The sequence below is a fragment of the Phocoena sinus genome, chromosome 10 (genome assembly GCF_008692025.1).
Source record: "Phocoena sinus isolate mPhoSin1 chromosome 10, mPhoSin1.pri, whole genome shotgun sequence".
In the NCBI taxonomy this organism is placed as follows: Eukaryota; Metazoa; Chordata; class Mammalia; order Artiodactyla; family Phocoenidae; genus Phocoena; species Phocoena sinus.
Window position 1 is genome coordinate 24,887,760 of NC_045772.1, and position 14,359 is coordinate 24,902,118.

Below are 14,359 nucleotides of genomic sequence, written 5' to 3' on the forward strand. Positions count from 1 at the left end.
GGAGCAACTAAGCCTGTGCACCACAACTACTGAGCCTGAGCTCTAGAGGCCATGAGCCACAGCTACTGAGCCCGCGTGCCACAACTACAGAAGCCTGCACGCCTAGAGCCTGTGCTCCACAACGAGAAGCCACAGCAATAAGAAGCCCGCGCACCGCAATGAAGAGTAGTCCCCACTCGCCGCCAACTAGAGAAAGCCCGTGTGCGGCAACAAAGACCCAACACAGCCAAAAATAAATAAATAATAATAAAGAATGGAGAGGTGGAGAAACTAATAAGGGGAAAGGGAATGGGGAGCTGGGAAAGGTCATGAACAAAAAGAAAAGAGAGACATGAAGGAACTAAACTGAACATCACACTGGATATCAACAGATGACCCAAATCAAGTATATCTCCTCTCAGTTCAGTTACTTTGGCTCTTTCCAAAAGGAAAATAAAGTTATTCACTGTATATGAACTAGAAAGATAATGAGTTTATGATTAAAATATATCAAACCTCGAGCTCCTTTGGGGCAGCTCTAAGCCTTATTTCACATATGCGGGACCTCAGTACAGTGCTTGGAAACATAACAGAGCTCAAAAAATGTTTACTGAATTGAACTGAACTAAGATACACATGGTTTTTTAAAAAGCAGAAAGATGAAAATTTTATGCACTTTTCAGCCTTGATTGGAATTTTTTGGTTTGGTTTGCCCACGATAATAAGTATATTTGCTATCAAATACCTTTCTTTCAAAAATTAAACACCTGTCACAGGTTATAACAAACTAATAAATGAAGGAATAGAAAATATTATAAGAGTGGAACTTCTCGAGTCCCTTACTGTGTTTCACTTGCCTGAACAATAGTTAATATAATGCTCTATAATTGTGGTTTTCAAACATTTTTTTATAACAGTAAAACCAAATTTTCAAAGGAAATTCCCTCAGAATCTCAAAAACTAATAGGAACAGCTTAGGGTGTTACGGCCTAAAGCTGGCTCCTGAGGAGCCTCAAAGAAGCTCTGGTTGCGGGGGGGGGGTCCCTGGAATTCCGTTTAAAACCAGTACTATACTAGTTTTGTTAAATATCCATACCCACAAATCATCATTTCTAAATACTGGCCATTGTGTGCTAAGTGACTCCAAATAATAACCAGACTTTGTACTCAGGGACTGGAAAACAGTATTTTAAGAATATTAACTCTCACTAAAACCACTGCCTCATTTCCTTCATCATTAGAAATATAGCTAATCTCCTCAGTGCTTTGTGTCCACCTAGAGGGGTGGGATAGGGAGAGTGGGAGAGAGAAGCAAGAGGGAGGAGATATGGGGATGTAGGTATACATATAGCTGATTCACTTTGTTATACAGCAGAAACTAACACACCACTGTAAAGCAATTATACTCCAATAAAGATGTTTTTAAAAAATGCAAGAGGGGCTTCCCTGGTGGCGCAGTGGTTGAGAGTCCGCCTGCCGATGCAGGGGACACGGGTTCGTGCCCCGGTCTGGGAGGATCCCACATGCCGCGGAGCGGCTGGGCCCGTGAGCCATGGCCGCTGAGCCTGCGTGTCCGGAGCCTGTCCTCCGCAACGGGAGAGGCCGCAACAGTGAGAGGCCCGCGTAACGCATAAAAAAAAAAAAAAAAAAAAAAAAAAAAAAAATGCAAGAAAGAAGAAAAACTATACATATATACAAGAAAAAAATAAGAAAATCATGTTAGAACGAGTCTTAAGTTTAAGAATAAATCTGGCAAAAAAAAAATATATATATATATAGCTAGCCTTGGAATTTCCCAAGAAGGAAGAGACTGACACCCAAAATGATGACAATAATAAAAACAAATTTAAAATTACAAGTCAGGGTATAAATTGATCTCTTCTTCTAATGATTAAACAATACAGAATTTCAGCAAGGTGAAATTCCTGTGATTTTTAAATCTGGCTTTAAATTAAGCAAAAGAGCCTCCTTTGACGCTATTACAAATTATCCAAAATAGCTTTTTCACCTGTGGAGAGCCACAGACACAGGAATACAAGGTTGCCGCCAAATGGAAAATGTCTTCTGAATATCCACAAGTCTTCACAGAAGTATCTCAATTTATAAAATACAGGAAAATGAAACAAAAAATTTCGTTACAAAATTTCAAATAGAAAAGGCATAGAAACACAGAAATTCTACAAAAGTGACATAAATGATATCTGGGCAAATAGTATATCAATAAGACACTTTAAATGCTTCTGTGTGAAAACTAATCTAAGTAGGCTCTAATTCAATTAAAATGGACTATTAATATTTTCATTAATCTGCAATCTGTATGCCAACTATGTCCATAATGGAATTGAGAAGGTTTATAATATTAAAACATATAGGGCAGTTGAAATAAAAATAACAAAGGTATCTATTCAGAAACCATTAGAAGAAAAAACAAAAGGCATCATTACTTGGTACAAATTATTTACCACAATTTAGCAGCCATTCAATGCCTTAAGAATATGATAAAACATAAAAGTATAGGATTAAATAATTCTCTAAAAAACAGAGGCTGCAGATTTTCAATTATATACACAATGACTCTTAAGACGTAAAAAGTTTTAGAATGGAAAACTCTGCATGCTGGAAACAGAGAGGAGACCACCAACCCTTCCCTTACCAAAGTGAACTGACAGATTTGATTTGCTGCCCTGCTGGCCTCTCACTGATAAGGCAGCAGCTAAGTAGAGCCTCATTCTTCTACTCAAAACCATGACTCGAAATAAAATCCAGCATCCTTATAAGGCCTAGGAACCCGCCAGACCAGGCACCCAGCTATTTCCCTGAGCTCACCTCCTACCGCATTCTCAAATGCCAGCACCACCACTAGCACACTCCAACCCTACATGCCTCCTTGCTATTCTTTCAACAATCAAGCACACTCTCACTCAGGGCCTTTACACTTCCTGCTCCCTCTGCCTTGAACATTCTTTCTCTCACCTCACCTGTAGAGAGCATATAAAGTCATCTTTAAAAACAAATACTCACCATGAAGAGCAATTTTTTTACCGTAAACTTGACCTCCTTTGTAGTTTTCGAGGGGAAAGATCAAACCTTTGTTTCTCTTTACGTTGATTAAAGGTTCTATTGCAAGAAGAAGAATTAAATCTTTCTCTGCTTTCTTGAACTCTGGATCATCCTGCCTCTAAGAAAAGTATATCCCACGATTAATTACTTCAGTGTCATGTGAATAAAATAAAAACAAAGTAACTATTTTGCATATATTACCTGGAGAAAATCAATAAGCTGCCCAGCTACAGATTCAAATAAACTCCACTCCTCATAAGTAAAAGCTAGTTTTATAAATTTTACAGCAGCATCCACAGAAATAACATTTTTCCTTCTTATAATAAGTTCCAAAAGAGAAGACTTTGGAAAATCAAGCATGCCATCTGCACTGGTATTTGACACTAGAAAAAGAAAGAGAGGGGTCTGGATGTCATTTGTGCAAAGAAATATTTACTAAGTATTAAATGTCAGACACTGCCAGGCTAGGTAAACAACAGAAAAGACGCAAACACAACCCCTACCTTCACAGAGCTCACACGCAGGTGGGGGCAACAAGGAATCTTAGGGGGCAAATACCTTGGCACTGTGTGGACAAGTAAGAAAGGCATCGGACAGAGGTTTGGAGTAGGAGGTCGGTCAGGGAAGGCCACCCCAGAGGGAGGAACATGGAATCTCAAAAAGAGAGGATTAGCAAGAGTTGACTAGTGAAACAGACAGCTACAGATTACAGACTGGGAGCTCGGAAAAGAGATCTCAAATAGGGGTATAGCTTTAGAGTCATCATTACATATCCACAGTAAATGCGCAACAGACGGCTGCCTAGGACAGAGCAGCAAGGAAGCCCAACAAGTAAGAGAAGGGCCGCGGGAGCAAAGGCTGCAAGGGAGAGCGTTTAAAGAGAAAGGAGTAGTCAACAGCAACAAATACTACAGAGAGCAAAGGGAAGAAAAACACTGACTTTCAAACTGAACAATAAGGAGGTTGTCCCTGACACTCTCTGTCCATGACAGAAGACCGCCAAGTACAAGCAGGAAGGAAAGAATCTGGGACAGTGAAAACAGACAACTCCTTCAATAAATCTGACTCTAACAAGAGGAAGAAATACAGGGGAGGAAGCTGGATAGGGATGAAGGGCAGTCTGCAGAAATTAGGCCCAAAGACCTAAAGAGGAAGAGAAGGAACATTCCTTCCACTTTAATGACAGACAGTGGATGAAGGTAAATTTTCAGGTGTGGGTGAAGGAAGTCAAGAGAATTCTCCTCTGAGATCTCGTACCTTCCTTGTGAGGAAAAGATGAGCCCAAACTGCAGCACAGAGGCTCCTTGACCTCAGATGGGTGCACACATGCACACACACACACGCACAGCCTAAGCTCACTTACATGATCATGATGATGTTACAAACAATTTTATGAAAATTTTAAAATATAGATAAAATCAAAGTACTATTTACCAAACAGAAGATTTTTTTTAAATGAAAAGAAATTCTAAATCATTTTATATCTATGGAAGAAATGTAATCCATAGTTAAAAACATTTCCACAAAGAGAATTCCAGGTCCAAATGCCTTCACCAGCAAATTCAAACATTTGAGAAGAAATAACACAAATCTGACACAAACTCCTCCAGATAATAGAAAAAGAGGGCAGAACTCTCAACTCTTATTATGAGGCCAACATGACCTTGAGAGCAAAACCCAAAAAGGATATTATAAGAAAGGAAATCTCTCTCATGAACAGAGAAGCAGAAATATTAAACACTAGCAAGAAAATCAAGCAATATATCAGAAGGATAATCCTCACTGCCAGATTAAGTTTATTCCAAAAATATGGAGTAATTAAAAATTAGATAAGCAATCAATGTAATGTACCACATTAATAGAAATAAAAGACAAATCCATTCGATTAACTCAATAAATCTCAATAAACCCGTAAAAAAGGTTTTGATAAAATTCAACAAATATTCAGGATTGAAAACATACAAAACTCTTATTAAACCAAGAATAAAAGAAACTTCATTAATCTCAAACTGGGTATCTAAAAATATCCTTCAGCAAATATCAAAATTAATGATAAAATACTGAAAGCTTTCCATCTGAGATCATAAATGAGACAAGGATATCTGCTATCACCACTTCCATCCCATGTTTTACTGGAGAGCCTATCCAGTGCAAAATAAGTCAAGAAATGCAAGAAAGAAGAAATTAAAAGGTTAAGAATTGGAAAGAAACATAATTGTCATTATTCACAGATCATATGATTGTATACATAAAAAATCCAAAAGAAAATCTACTAATACATTATCTGAATTATCCATTGAGTCTAGCAAGGTTGCTGAATTCAAGATCAATAAAAATCGGTATCAGTTTCTTAGGTATGGACTACCGTGCTAAAATTTTTGTTATTCATGTTCTACCATAAAATATTATTTTAACAACATATTTACTTATTAAAAGTTCTTTTCCTGCTATAAACAGTTCTGAGACAACATCACGAACTTCTACTTCATCTGTAACAACAGGTCCAGTTTGTAGTGTTCGCCGATTTGAGTCAGAGAGAGCCTCCAAGACAGCCAGAAACCGGGATGCAGTGCTATCAAACATCTCATCCAACAACTGTTCTGTGACAGTACGTGGCCACAGCAACTGGAATTAAAAAAAAAAAAATACAGCTCACTTTTTAAAAGTTCCGCGATGTTTGACAGTATAAGGCAAAGACAAGTAAGGTGTGCTTCATTAACGCTAAAAGAGAGAGTGGTTGGTCTGTTGATGAGAGATGGCTGCTTTTATGGTTTTCATTTTTTGAGGTGTCACTCCAGACTTTATTAAAGTTTATTTATGTCATGCTGCCATTACATCAAAAACGTCACCATCTCTTTATATGTTTGTGTTTCCAGAGCAGCCTAAAAAGGCTGTTTATTAATAAACGGCAGCATCAGTCTCTATATGGTGTGTAGTACCTCCATGACAGCCTTTAGGAACTGATACTCAAACTTCGGTTGCCTCAAAATCTCTCAGGAGCTCTTTTTAGATTCACAGACCAAATCTCCAGAGATTCAGTGAGTCTCGGTGGGACATTTTTAGTAAACACTGGAGGTAATTCTAGTGCAGAAGGTCCCCAAACCCAAATTTGAAACACTATTTTATAGTATAAATAACAGGTCTTATGGTAGCTAACTCTAAAAAAGAGTTGACCAGCTGTATACAAGTAAGCCAGAGCCAGTTAGAGCCACGTGCAAATCCCTAGCCACTGTGCTTTGTGTTGGCCCAGAATGATTTCACCCCAAGCAGATGGCCTGCCTCCACACTTTAGTCTTCTCTCTGACAAATGACCTGTTCTCTGTACTTAGATTACCAGGAAACAAGAAAGGTAGCTCTAGTTGGCTTTTCTAGAATCCATGTCCAGTTAGAGGATATCCATATTTCCCACAATTTCCTTGCTCCATTCCTCTTCCTGGGGCAAAGTCAGAAAGACGGAAAAGCAAAAGCAGGGATAAAGCTGCTTTGGACTTTTTTTCCCCAAACAAAAACTTCCCTGCTCATTAGCTTCCATGTGATTTCAACCCTTAGGTTAACTGACATGTTAAAAACCTCAGTAAAGCTTAAGCTTCATGCCCTGCCCTCTCTTGCTTTACAAACAGACGTCAGGGTTTCTTCTAAGATGTTTGCTGTGGGTTAAAACAGAGCTTTAAAAAATTATATTTAAACAGCATAATAAACTTTCTAATAATTAGAAGTATTCAAAATGAAATGGTAAAACGTAAATAAATTACAGTGAAACTGTTTTTTAAAATATCCTAGAAAAACTAGCAAAAAGTGAACTAGAGCTATAGATTTACCATAGCTATAGATGAATAACAAGCAAAAGATTTTAAAATATAAATATTTAAAAGACCTACAAAAAAATATTTAAAGGAAACGCAATTAAAAAAACACTGGATTGGGGCTTCCCTGGTGGCGCAGTGGTTGAGAGTCCGCCTGCCGATGCAGGGGACATGTGTTCGTGCCCCGGTCCGAGAGGATCCCACATGCCGCGGAGCAGCTGGGCCCGTGAGCCATGGCCGCTGAGCCTGCGCATCTGGAGCCTGTGCTCCACAACAGGAGAGGCCACAACAGTGACAGGCCCACGTACTGCAAAAAAAAAAAACCCACTGGATTGTCAAGTATGACAAGCAAAATATTAATCTCTATAAAAACAATAAGCCTGGTGGTGGGATGAACTGGGAGATTGGGATTGACATATATACACTAATATGCATAAAATAGATACCGAATAAGAACCTGCTGTATAAAAAAATAAAATTCAAAAAAAACCTGTAGGCATAATGAAAAAAGAAATGAGCCTATTCAAATACATTTTAAAAATTAAAATCTCTAGTAGATAAATGGTCAAAGCTATAAAAGATAATTCATCTGAAAAGAAAATATAAAGAGTAAACACAAATATAAGGGAAAGTTGGATCAAAATAATAGTTAAAACAAGCCACTTTATGAAAACTGAATTATTTTTAAAATTAAGAAATAATAATATCAAAATGATAATAGCCTGTGGTGGAATTGGTACATGTGGGCTGTCACCTTGGAGTACTTGTTTCGGAAATCGATTTGGCAATATATATCAAGAGAAATAAAAATGTTTGTAACATTATTCAAATTCTATACCTTGAATTTTACCCACAGGAAATAAAAGAAGGAAAAAATAATATACCTGAAGATGTTGATTACAGCAATATTTATAACAGCAAAGAATGGGAAAACAACTAAATTACTAGTAATAAAAAGTATTAGACAAATCCTGGTACATGTACTGCATAGAGTATACTAAACCATCTTTTAAATTGTCAAGATGGATGAGAAGCTGAATGATATAACCCATGCAGTCAGTTCCAACCCTAAACACCATGGCTTCCATGCCATCGGTGCCATAAGATGTATTATGTTAATTCCCCAACATAATACATCCACCCCATTCAAGCTCAGTTTCTCACTGTCTCACTGTCCACCAAAAGTCGTTGCTTACTTTTGCTTCCAAGCTATGTTGATGCTCTTGTCCTTTACTTAGAATGTTTTCCCCGCTTCTCCCTGTCTAATCAAATCCCGCTTGTTATTCCAAAGCCATTCAAAAAAGAACTTCAGGGCTTCCCTGGTGGCGCAGTGGTTAGGAATCTGCCTGCCAACACAGGGGACACGGGTTTGAGCCCTGGTCTGGGAAGATCCCACATGCTGCAGAGCAGCTAAGCCCATGCGCCACAACTACTGAGCCTGCGCTCTGGAGCCCATGAACCACAACTACTGAGCCCGTGCACCACAGCTACTGAGGCCCGCGTGCCTGGAGCCCAAGCTCCGCAACAAGAGAAACCACTGCAGTGAGAAGCCTGCGCACTGCAATGAAGAGTAGCCCCTGCTCGCCACAGCTAGAGAAAGCCTGCGTGCAGCAATGAAGACCCAACACAGCCAAAAAATAAATAAATAAAAGAAAGAAAGAAAGAACTTCGACTTCATCTTTTCTATGTGCCACCACTCTTGAACCACAGTAGGCCTTCGATACATGGCTACTGAATGAATGAATGAAAAATAAATAGTAATAGCTCATACAACTGAGGACCTACCATGTGCCAGGAACATTCTAAGGGCTTTACATGTAACTCATTTAATCACCACCATTATTTCCTTCTTACTTCTTATCACAAGCTATAATTTACTTATTTATTTATTATGTAATTTTTCCACTAGAAGGTAACCTCTACGTATCTTGTTCACAGAGCAGGTACTTTAAAAATATGTATTGAATGAATCACTAAATGGTCAATCACTAGAAGTCTGAATTAGCAGTCTTATAAAACAATCCTTTGAAAGTCAAAATGATTCACTGTGAGTTAACAACTGTCCTATGAACTCAGAAATTTTCTGTAAAATAGATTTAACGCACACTGAAATACTTTCGTTTGTAGAAACAGTAAAACGATTTCATAAATTTAAAGCAGAACATTCTGCAAAATATGCCTCCTGCTCTCTAACGAACACTATATATAGCATTACTACTTAACAATATCAGATGCAGGCTATTCAACAGCTCATCCAAGGAATTGTCTATAATTTGGCAAGCTACCACCCCCACCAATTACATACCACTGGTCAATAAGGGATATGATTTAAAAGGAGGTACGAACTACATGCCTGGGATCAGTACTCAATTTATCTCAGAGGCACTAAGTAGCAATAGAAAGCTACCATGTCCAAATAATATTTGTATTTAAATATGATTTATTTAAAAGAAAAAAAAAAGGGCTTCCCTGGTGGCACAGTGGTTGAGAGTCCGCCTGCCGATGCAGGGGACACGGGTTCGTGCCCCGGTCCGGGAAGATCCCACATGCCGTGGAGCGGCTGGGGCCGTGAGCCATGGCCGCTGAGCCTGAGCCGTCCGGAGCCTGTGCTCCGCAACGGGAGAGGCCACAACAGTGAGAGGCCCGCGTACCGCAAAAAAAAAAAAAAAAAAAGAGAGAGAATTCCTCTCAAATATTATAAGAAGAAATGAGGAAAGAGAATGGCAGTCACTGGAGTAGTTAGAATACACTGAGCTAGAGACCTGGGTTCTGGTTCCGGTGCCACCAGCAGCTGGCTTAAATACTCTGGGCTTTATTTTCCCCGTCTGTAATAGAAAAGGACTGAACCAAATGATTTCTAAAATTCCTTCCAGGTTCTGAGATTCTACTACTCTTCTGTCAGAAAGTGCTCATTTTCTTCCCCCTCACTTTCATTTTCAGTCCCAAAGAAGCTCACAAAAGAGAGTTTACAACTGTCTAGAATGATCAGGGAACACTTCAAAGAAATACAAAGCTGGGACTTAAGGAACACTGAGATTCAGAATGGCCAGGGAGAAGACAGTGGGAGAAGGAGAAAGGCAGAAGGGAGAAAGGGCAGGGGATCCCACAGGCATATCTATGTCCCACTCCTCTCCCTGGGAGCCCTTAGTGCTGTTGGCCAAACACACCTGTGGCCAAGAGGGGCCATGTGAGGAGTTCTGAATATGTTAGAAAGGAGGCTGCTGTCACTTCCATGCTGAGCATCACTGCCTGTGTGAGGTCCTCCAGAGCTCTCTTAGGTGCCCTCTGGCAGAACGACCCGGCAATTTTCCAAATGAGGACTGCTCCTCAACCTGGCCCTGAGCATCGGTCATGAGCAGAGCTACTGATAACTATAATAATGTTTGACTCCAGTGGGAAATAAATTGCTTTAAGCCACTGAGACATGGGGGTTTTTTGCTGCTCCAGTATAAACGTAGACACTAAACGCTCCCAAAGGTGAAACCAGAAGCTGATAAGAAAAGGTGCCTCCACCTCTTCTCCATCCTCAATGCCTTTGAAGCTGACACCAAGTGGTCAAAAGGCCTCTGCAGCACCACTCAGAAGCCTGTGCATTTGAACCTTTCCCAGGCTCTTCAGATTCTTGGCCTTTCATGTTACAAAACTGGGATTGTGCGAAGGTACAAAAGCTTTGAGAAAGGGATGAAGCAAGGCCGCGTCCAAATTGGGAAGGCATTCTTCTATTTGCCACTGGTGCAGGGATTAGGGGGCAGGATTTAATACTTAGTGTCTAGGCTTAAAAGACAGAGAGGTATAACACAAACGCACTGCAAAAAGAGTCTAAAACAGAGAAGACGTTCTGAGACTTACAGTTTGTGCTTCCCTTAGGTTAACTCTTATATTTGGTCTAAAGAAACTTTTGTTTTTTCTTCTAGATTCGAATACTCCCCTTTTGAAGATCATGACTGCCATCTGCCTCAAAAAGAAGAATTACATATGAAGTAACAGTGGGATGTACTTCTCAACTACTAATATTAAGTACTTAATCATTTGTAGAGTACAGTAAATTTCTGTTATTTCATGAAATTTTTATACCTTTATCGTGGCCTCTCTATAATATCCTCTGGATTCTTCCTGTGACTGTGAGGAACTCATTAATTCCAGTTGCCTTAACTCATCAATTTTAGCCAAAGCACGCCGAGCAAATGCCTACATGCAATTAAAATAAATTTAATTCATAGTAGTTAGAGTATAGTGATTAAAAATGTATCAAGGCAGTATGTTTTATTCTCCCAGACATTTGATTTAATTGGTGAATTAAACTCTATGCTGAGGCTGATTCTTTAGAACATGGTAGCTATCCGGTCAATCATTCCCGAGAAGCACCACTAATTTCTGTAAGTCTAAAGTTAATAAAATGTTGGATATACTAACTTTATGAATTAATTCAAAAAGTAAGGAAAGTCAAATTCTGGGCTAAACAGCAGCTTCATACAGATGATCACTTCTCTGGCATCGTACGCACGTACGCGCGCACACACACACACACACACACACACACACACACCCCTCCTCAGTGCTCTTGTCAAATTCTAACCTTTCTACCAAAACAAGCTGTATTATCTACTCAATTTTTCACACTGTCTACTAAATTGTGAGGTCCTTAAAGGGTCTTATTCATTTTTGGATTTCCAGTACCCAACATATAGGAAGTATTTATTAATATATGAGGAAAGGAAGCAGGCTAGCTTATTTAATCAGCTCACCATTATTATAATTCTTTAGCAATAACAGCAAAACAAGTTCAATTCATGCAATTTATTTTACTAGTTCTTTGAAGTACTTTATTTATAATTTATGATTTTTCATGAAGATGCTTCTAGAACACAATAGTAACATAAAGGGTTACATTTTCCAATAAGAAAAAATTCCAATAGGAATCAAATGATCAAAACTACGCAAACATTTCGATCCCTGATAAATTTAATAGCTATAGAAACATGCCACCACTAGTACACTAAAACTACGCATATATGGTGAGCAGTTTCTAGAATGTATTCTAGGCTAGAAAAAGTATCCCACAAGGGCTGTATTAAGCTGTTCTCCTGCTGAAATCCAACTCACCCTGTACTCACCAAGCTATGCACACTGGTGCAGGGACAGGTTCGCCCAAAGGAAAGTGTGCCTGTTTCTAATTCTCACCAAGACCCCATCCACTGACAAGCCAAGTACCACATACCATAATGAGAGTACCTGTTTTCATCTGCACAGAGGTGTGGCATAGACCAATAGAAGCCCCAACCAGTTAAGTTATAGTTCAAATATTCAATCAAAAATATATATAGGAAAAGAGGAAAAGTAAGAAATAGAGTATACTAAATAAATGGTGGTAGGAAGCAGAGAAAAGCAAGACAAATGGATGGTAGGTGGCATGGAACACAGTAACTAAACAGAGAAAGAAAGTAGCTTGCATACAAGAATTCAATAAGGAAGGGAAGATATCAGAGATCTGATTCAGAAAAGGAGTAAAGACGGTAGAACTGAATAGAGAATAAAGGGGGAAACAGGAAGTGAAGCGAGAGACCAACAGAATGGAGAAGTCAAGCAAATTTCTGCAAATAAAGCCTGGGACTTTTGTCTTTGCTTCACTGCAATTCTTTGGGTTTTGTTTGTTTTCTTGCCGCTCATCTAAAGAAAAAAATGCTGAATATGTTGTATTTTTAAATACTGGCATCCACAGAGTTAAAAGTAGCGTACCTCTCCGTGAACACCAGCCTGGCAGTCATAGTAGCATTGGCAGACAGCGGTGTAAAGAGTAGCTCTCCACGTCAAGTACCTGATGGACAGAAGTGGGACCGAGGATTCCATACATACACTGGCCCACAGGAGATATTCCAAGGCCTGAGACAGAAAAAGGGCACAATAGAATGTCTTTTCATTTTAAGCTAATAATGCTGATTTTCATTTAATGTTATCAAATTATGAGTGGTGAGCCCAAGTTGCTGACTACTTAAACTAAAAGCACCACAAATAATGAGTCAATTTAAAAAATAAGCATTTAGGGCTTCCCTGGTGGCGCAGAGGTTTGGAGTCCGCCTGCCAATGCAGGGGTCACGGGTTCGTGCCCCAGTCCGGGAAGGTCCCACGTGCCGCGGAGCGGCTGGGCCCATGAGCCATGGCCGCTGAGCCTGCATGTCCGGAGCCTGTGCTCCGCAGCGGGAGAGGCCACAACAGCGAGAGGCCCGCATACCGCAAAAAAAAAAAAAAAAAAAAAAAAAAATAATAAGCATTTAAAAGTAAAAGAATTATCTCAAGAACTCAAAATCTCGAGTTAGCCATTTTAGAACGTCTTCCTTCTTAGCTCCTAAAATCCTATGAACTCAGCTTATTTTTATTAACATTTATCAAGTGTCAACAGTAGTCTAGGAGCTAATTCCAACAATGCAATTGTTATCAGCTGGTCTCAAACCAATGTATTATTCTGAAAATAAACTGGCATAACAGGGTAGGGAAAAACAGGAAAGGCTTACAATCTGGGGCCTGTGATACTTAGCAGAAATGGTCCAAGATTAGAATCAAAAAGACCTGGGCTTCAGTTCCAATTTTAACACCTAGTATCTGTGTCATTTTACTTCTCCAGACCTCAATTTTCTCATCTATAAAATGGATATTTTAGCACATCACTGCAGTATTATTATGGGAAGGAGATAATGTACATGACACACTAGGATGATTTTGATTCAATGTAAGCTGCCCATAAATAATGCCTATTACCAGTGTAATTATTCCGAAGGTACAAACTGAAACAAAATTTTGGGGAAGGGTCACCATTGTTATTGGCCCATCCGTTGGAATATATGTAAGAGCCTCTTGTGCTATTCTATCTACAGTTAAAGAACTTTTCCCCACAATCCCAGTGATAATCCTTTTTGGACATATTTTTCCCATAAAGCCCTGGGAAACACTATTTGAAACTGGGAAACACTATTTGATGATATGTATTCTGCAGTTAACTTTGTCAATATTTTCCTTTCTTTGAAAATATTCTAGGGACTTCCCTGGTGGCGCAGTGGTTAGGAATCTGCCTCCCAATGCAGGGGACACAGGTTTGATCCCTGGTCTGGGAAGATCCCACATGCTGCGGAGCAACTAAGCCCATGTGCCATAACTACTGAGCCTGCGCTCTAGAGCCCACAAGCCACAACTATTGAGCCCACAAGCTGCAACTACTGAAGCCTATGCACCTATGCTCCGCAACAAGAGAGAAACCACCACAAATGAGAAGCCCGAGCACCGCAACAAAGAGTAGCTCCCGCTTGCCACAACTAGAGAAAGCCTGCGTGCAGCAACAAAGACCCAACGCAGCCAAAAAAAATATTCTAAAACCTCAAAGGGTAGCCAGGACATGGAAGCAACTTAAATGTCCATCAACAGAGGAATGGATAAAGAAGATGTGGTATATATATACAACAGAATATTAGTCAGCCATAAAAAAGAACAAAATAATGCCATTTGCTGCAACATGGATGGACCTAGAG

The 14,359-nt window shown here is 39.4% G+C and overlaps 1 protein-coding gene across 1 annotated transcript in view; it reads right to left on the bottom strand.

Moving 5' to 3' along the window:
- Positions 1–14,359, bottom strand: part of CFAP54 (cilia and flagella associated protein 54) — a 298,883-nt gene that overhangs the window by 256,737 nt on the left and 27,787 nt on the right. Inside the window, exons 6-12 of the mRNA XM_032646796.1 lie at positions 12,579–12,722; positions 10,917–11,030; positions 10,692–10,793; positions 5,466–5,664; positions 3,241–3,422; positions 3,001–3,157; positions 1,988–2,073 (exon numbers count right to left, since the gene is read on the bottom strand). Coding sequence (XP_032502687.1) covers positions 1,988–2,073; positions 3,001–3,157; positions 3,241–3,422; positions 5,466–5,664; positions 10,692–10,793; positions 10,917–11,030; positions 12,579–12,722 — 984 coding nt within the window. The remainder of the gene's footprint in view (positions 1–1,987; positions 2,074–3,000; positions 3,158–3,240; positions 3,423–5,465; positions 5,665–10,691; positions 10,794–10,916; positions 11,031–12,578; positions 12,723–14,359) is intronic.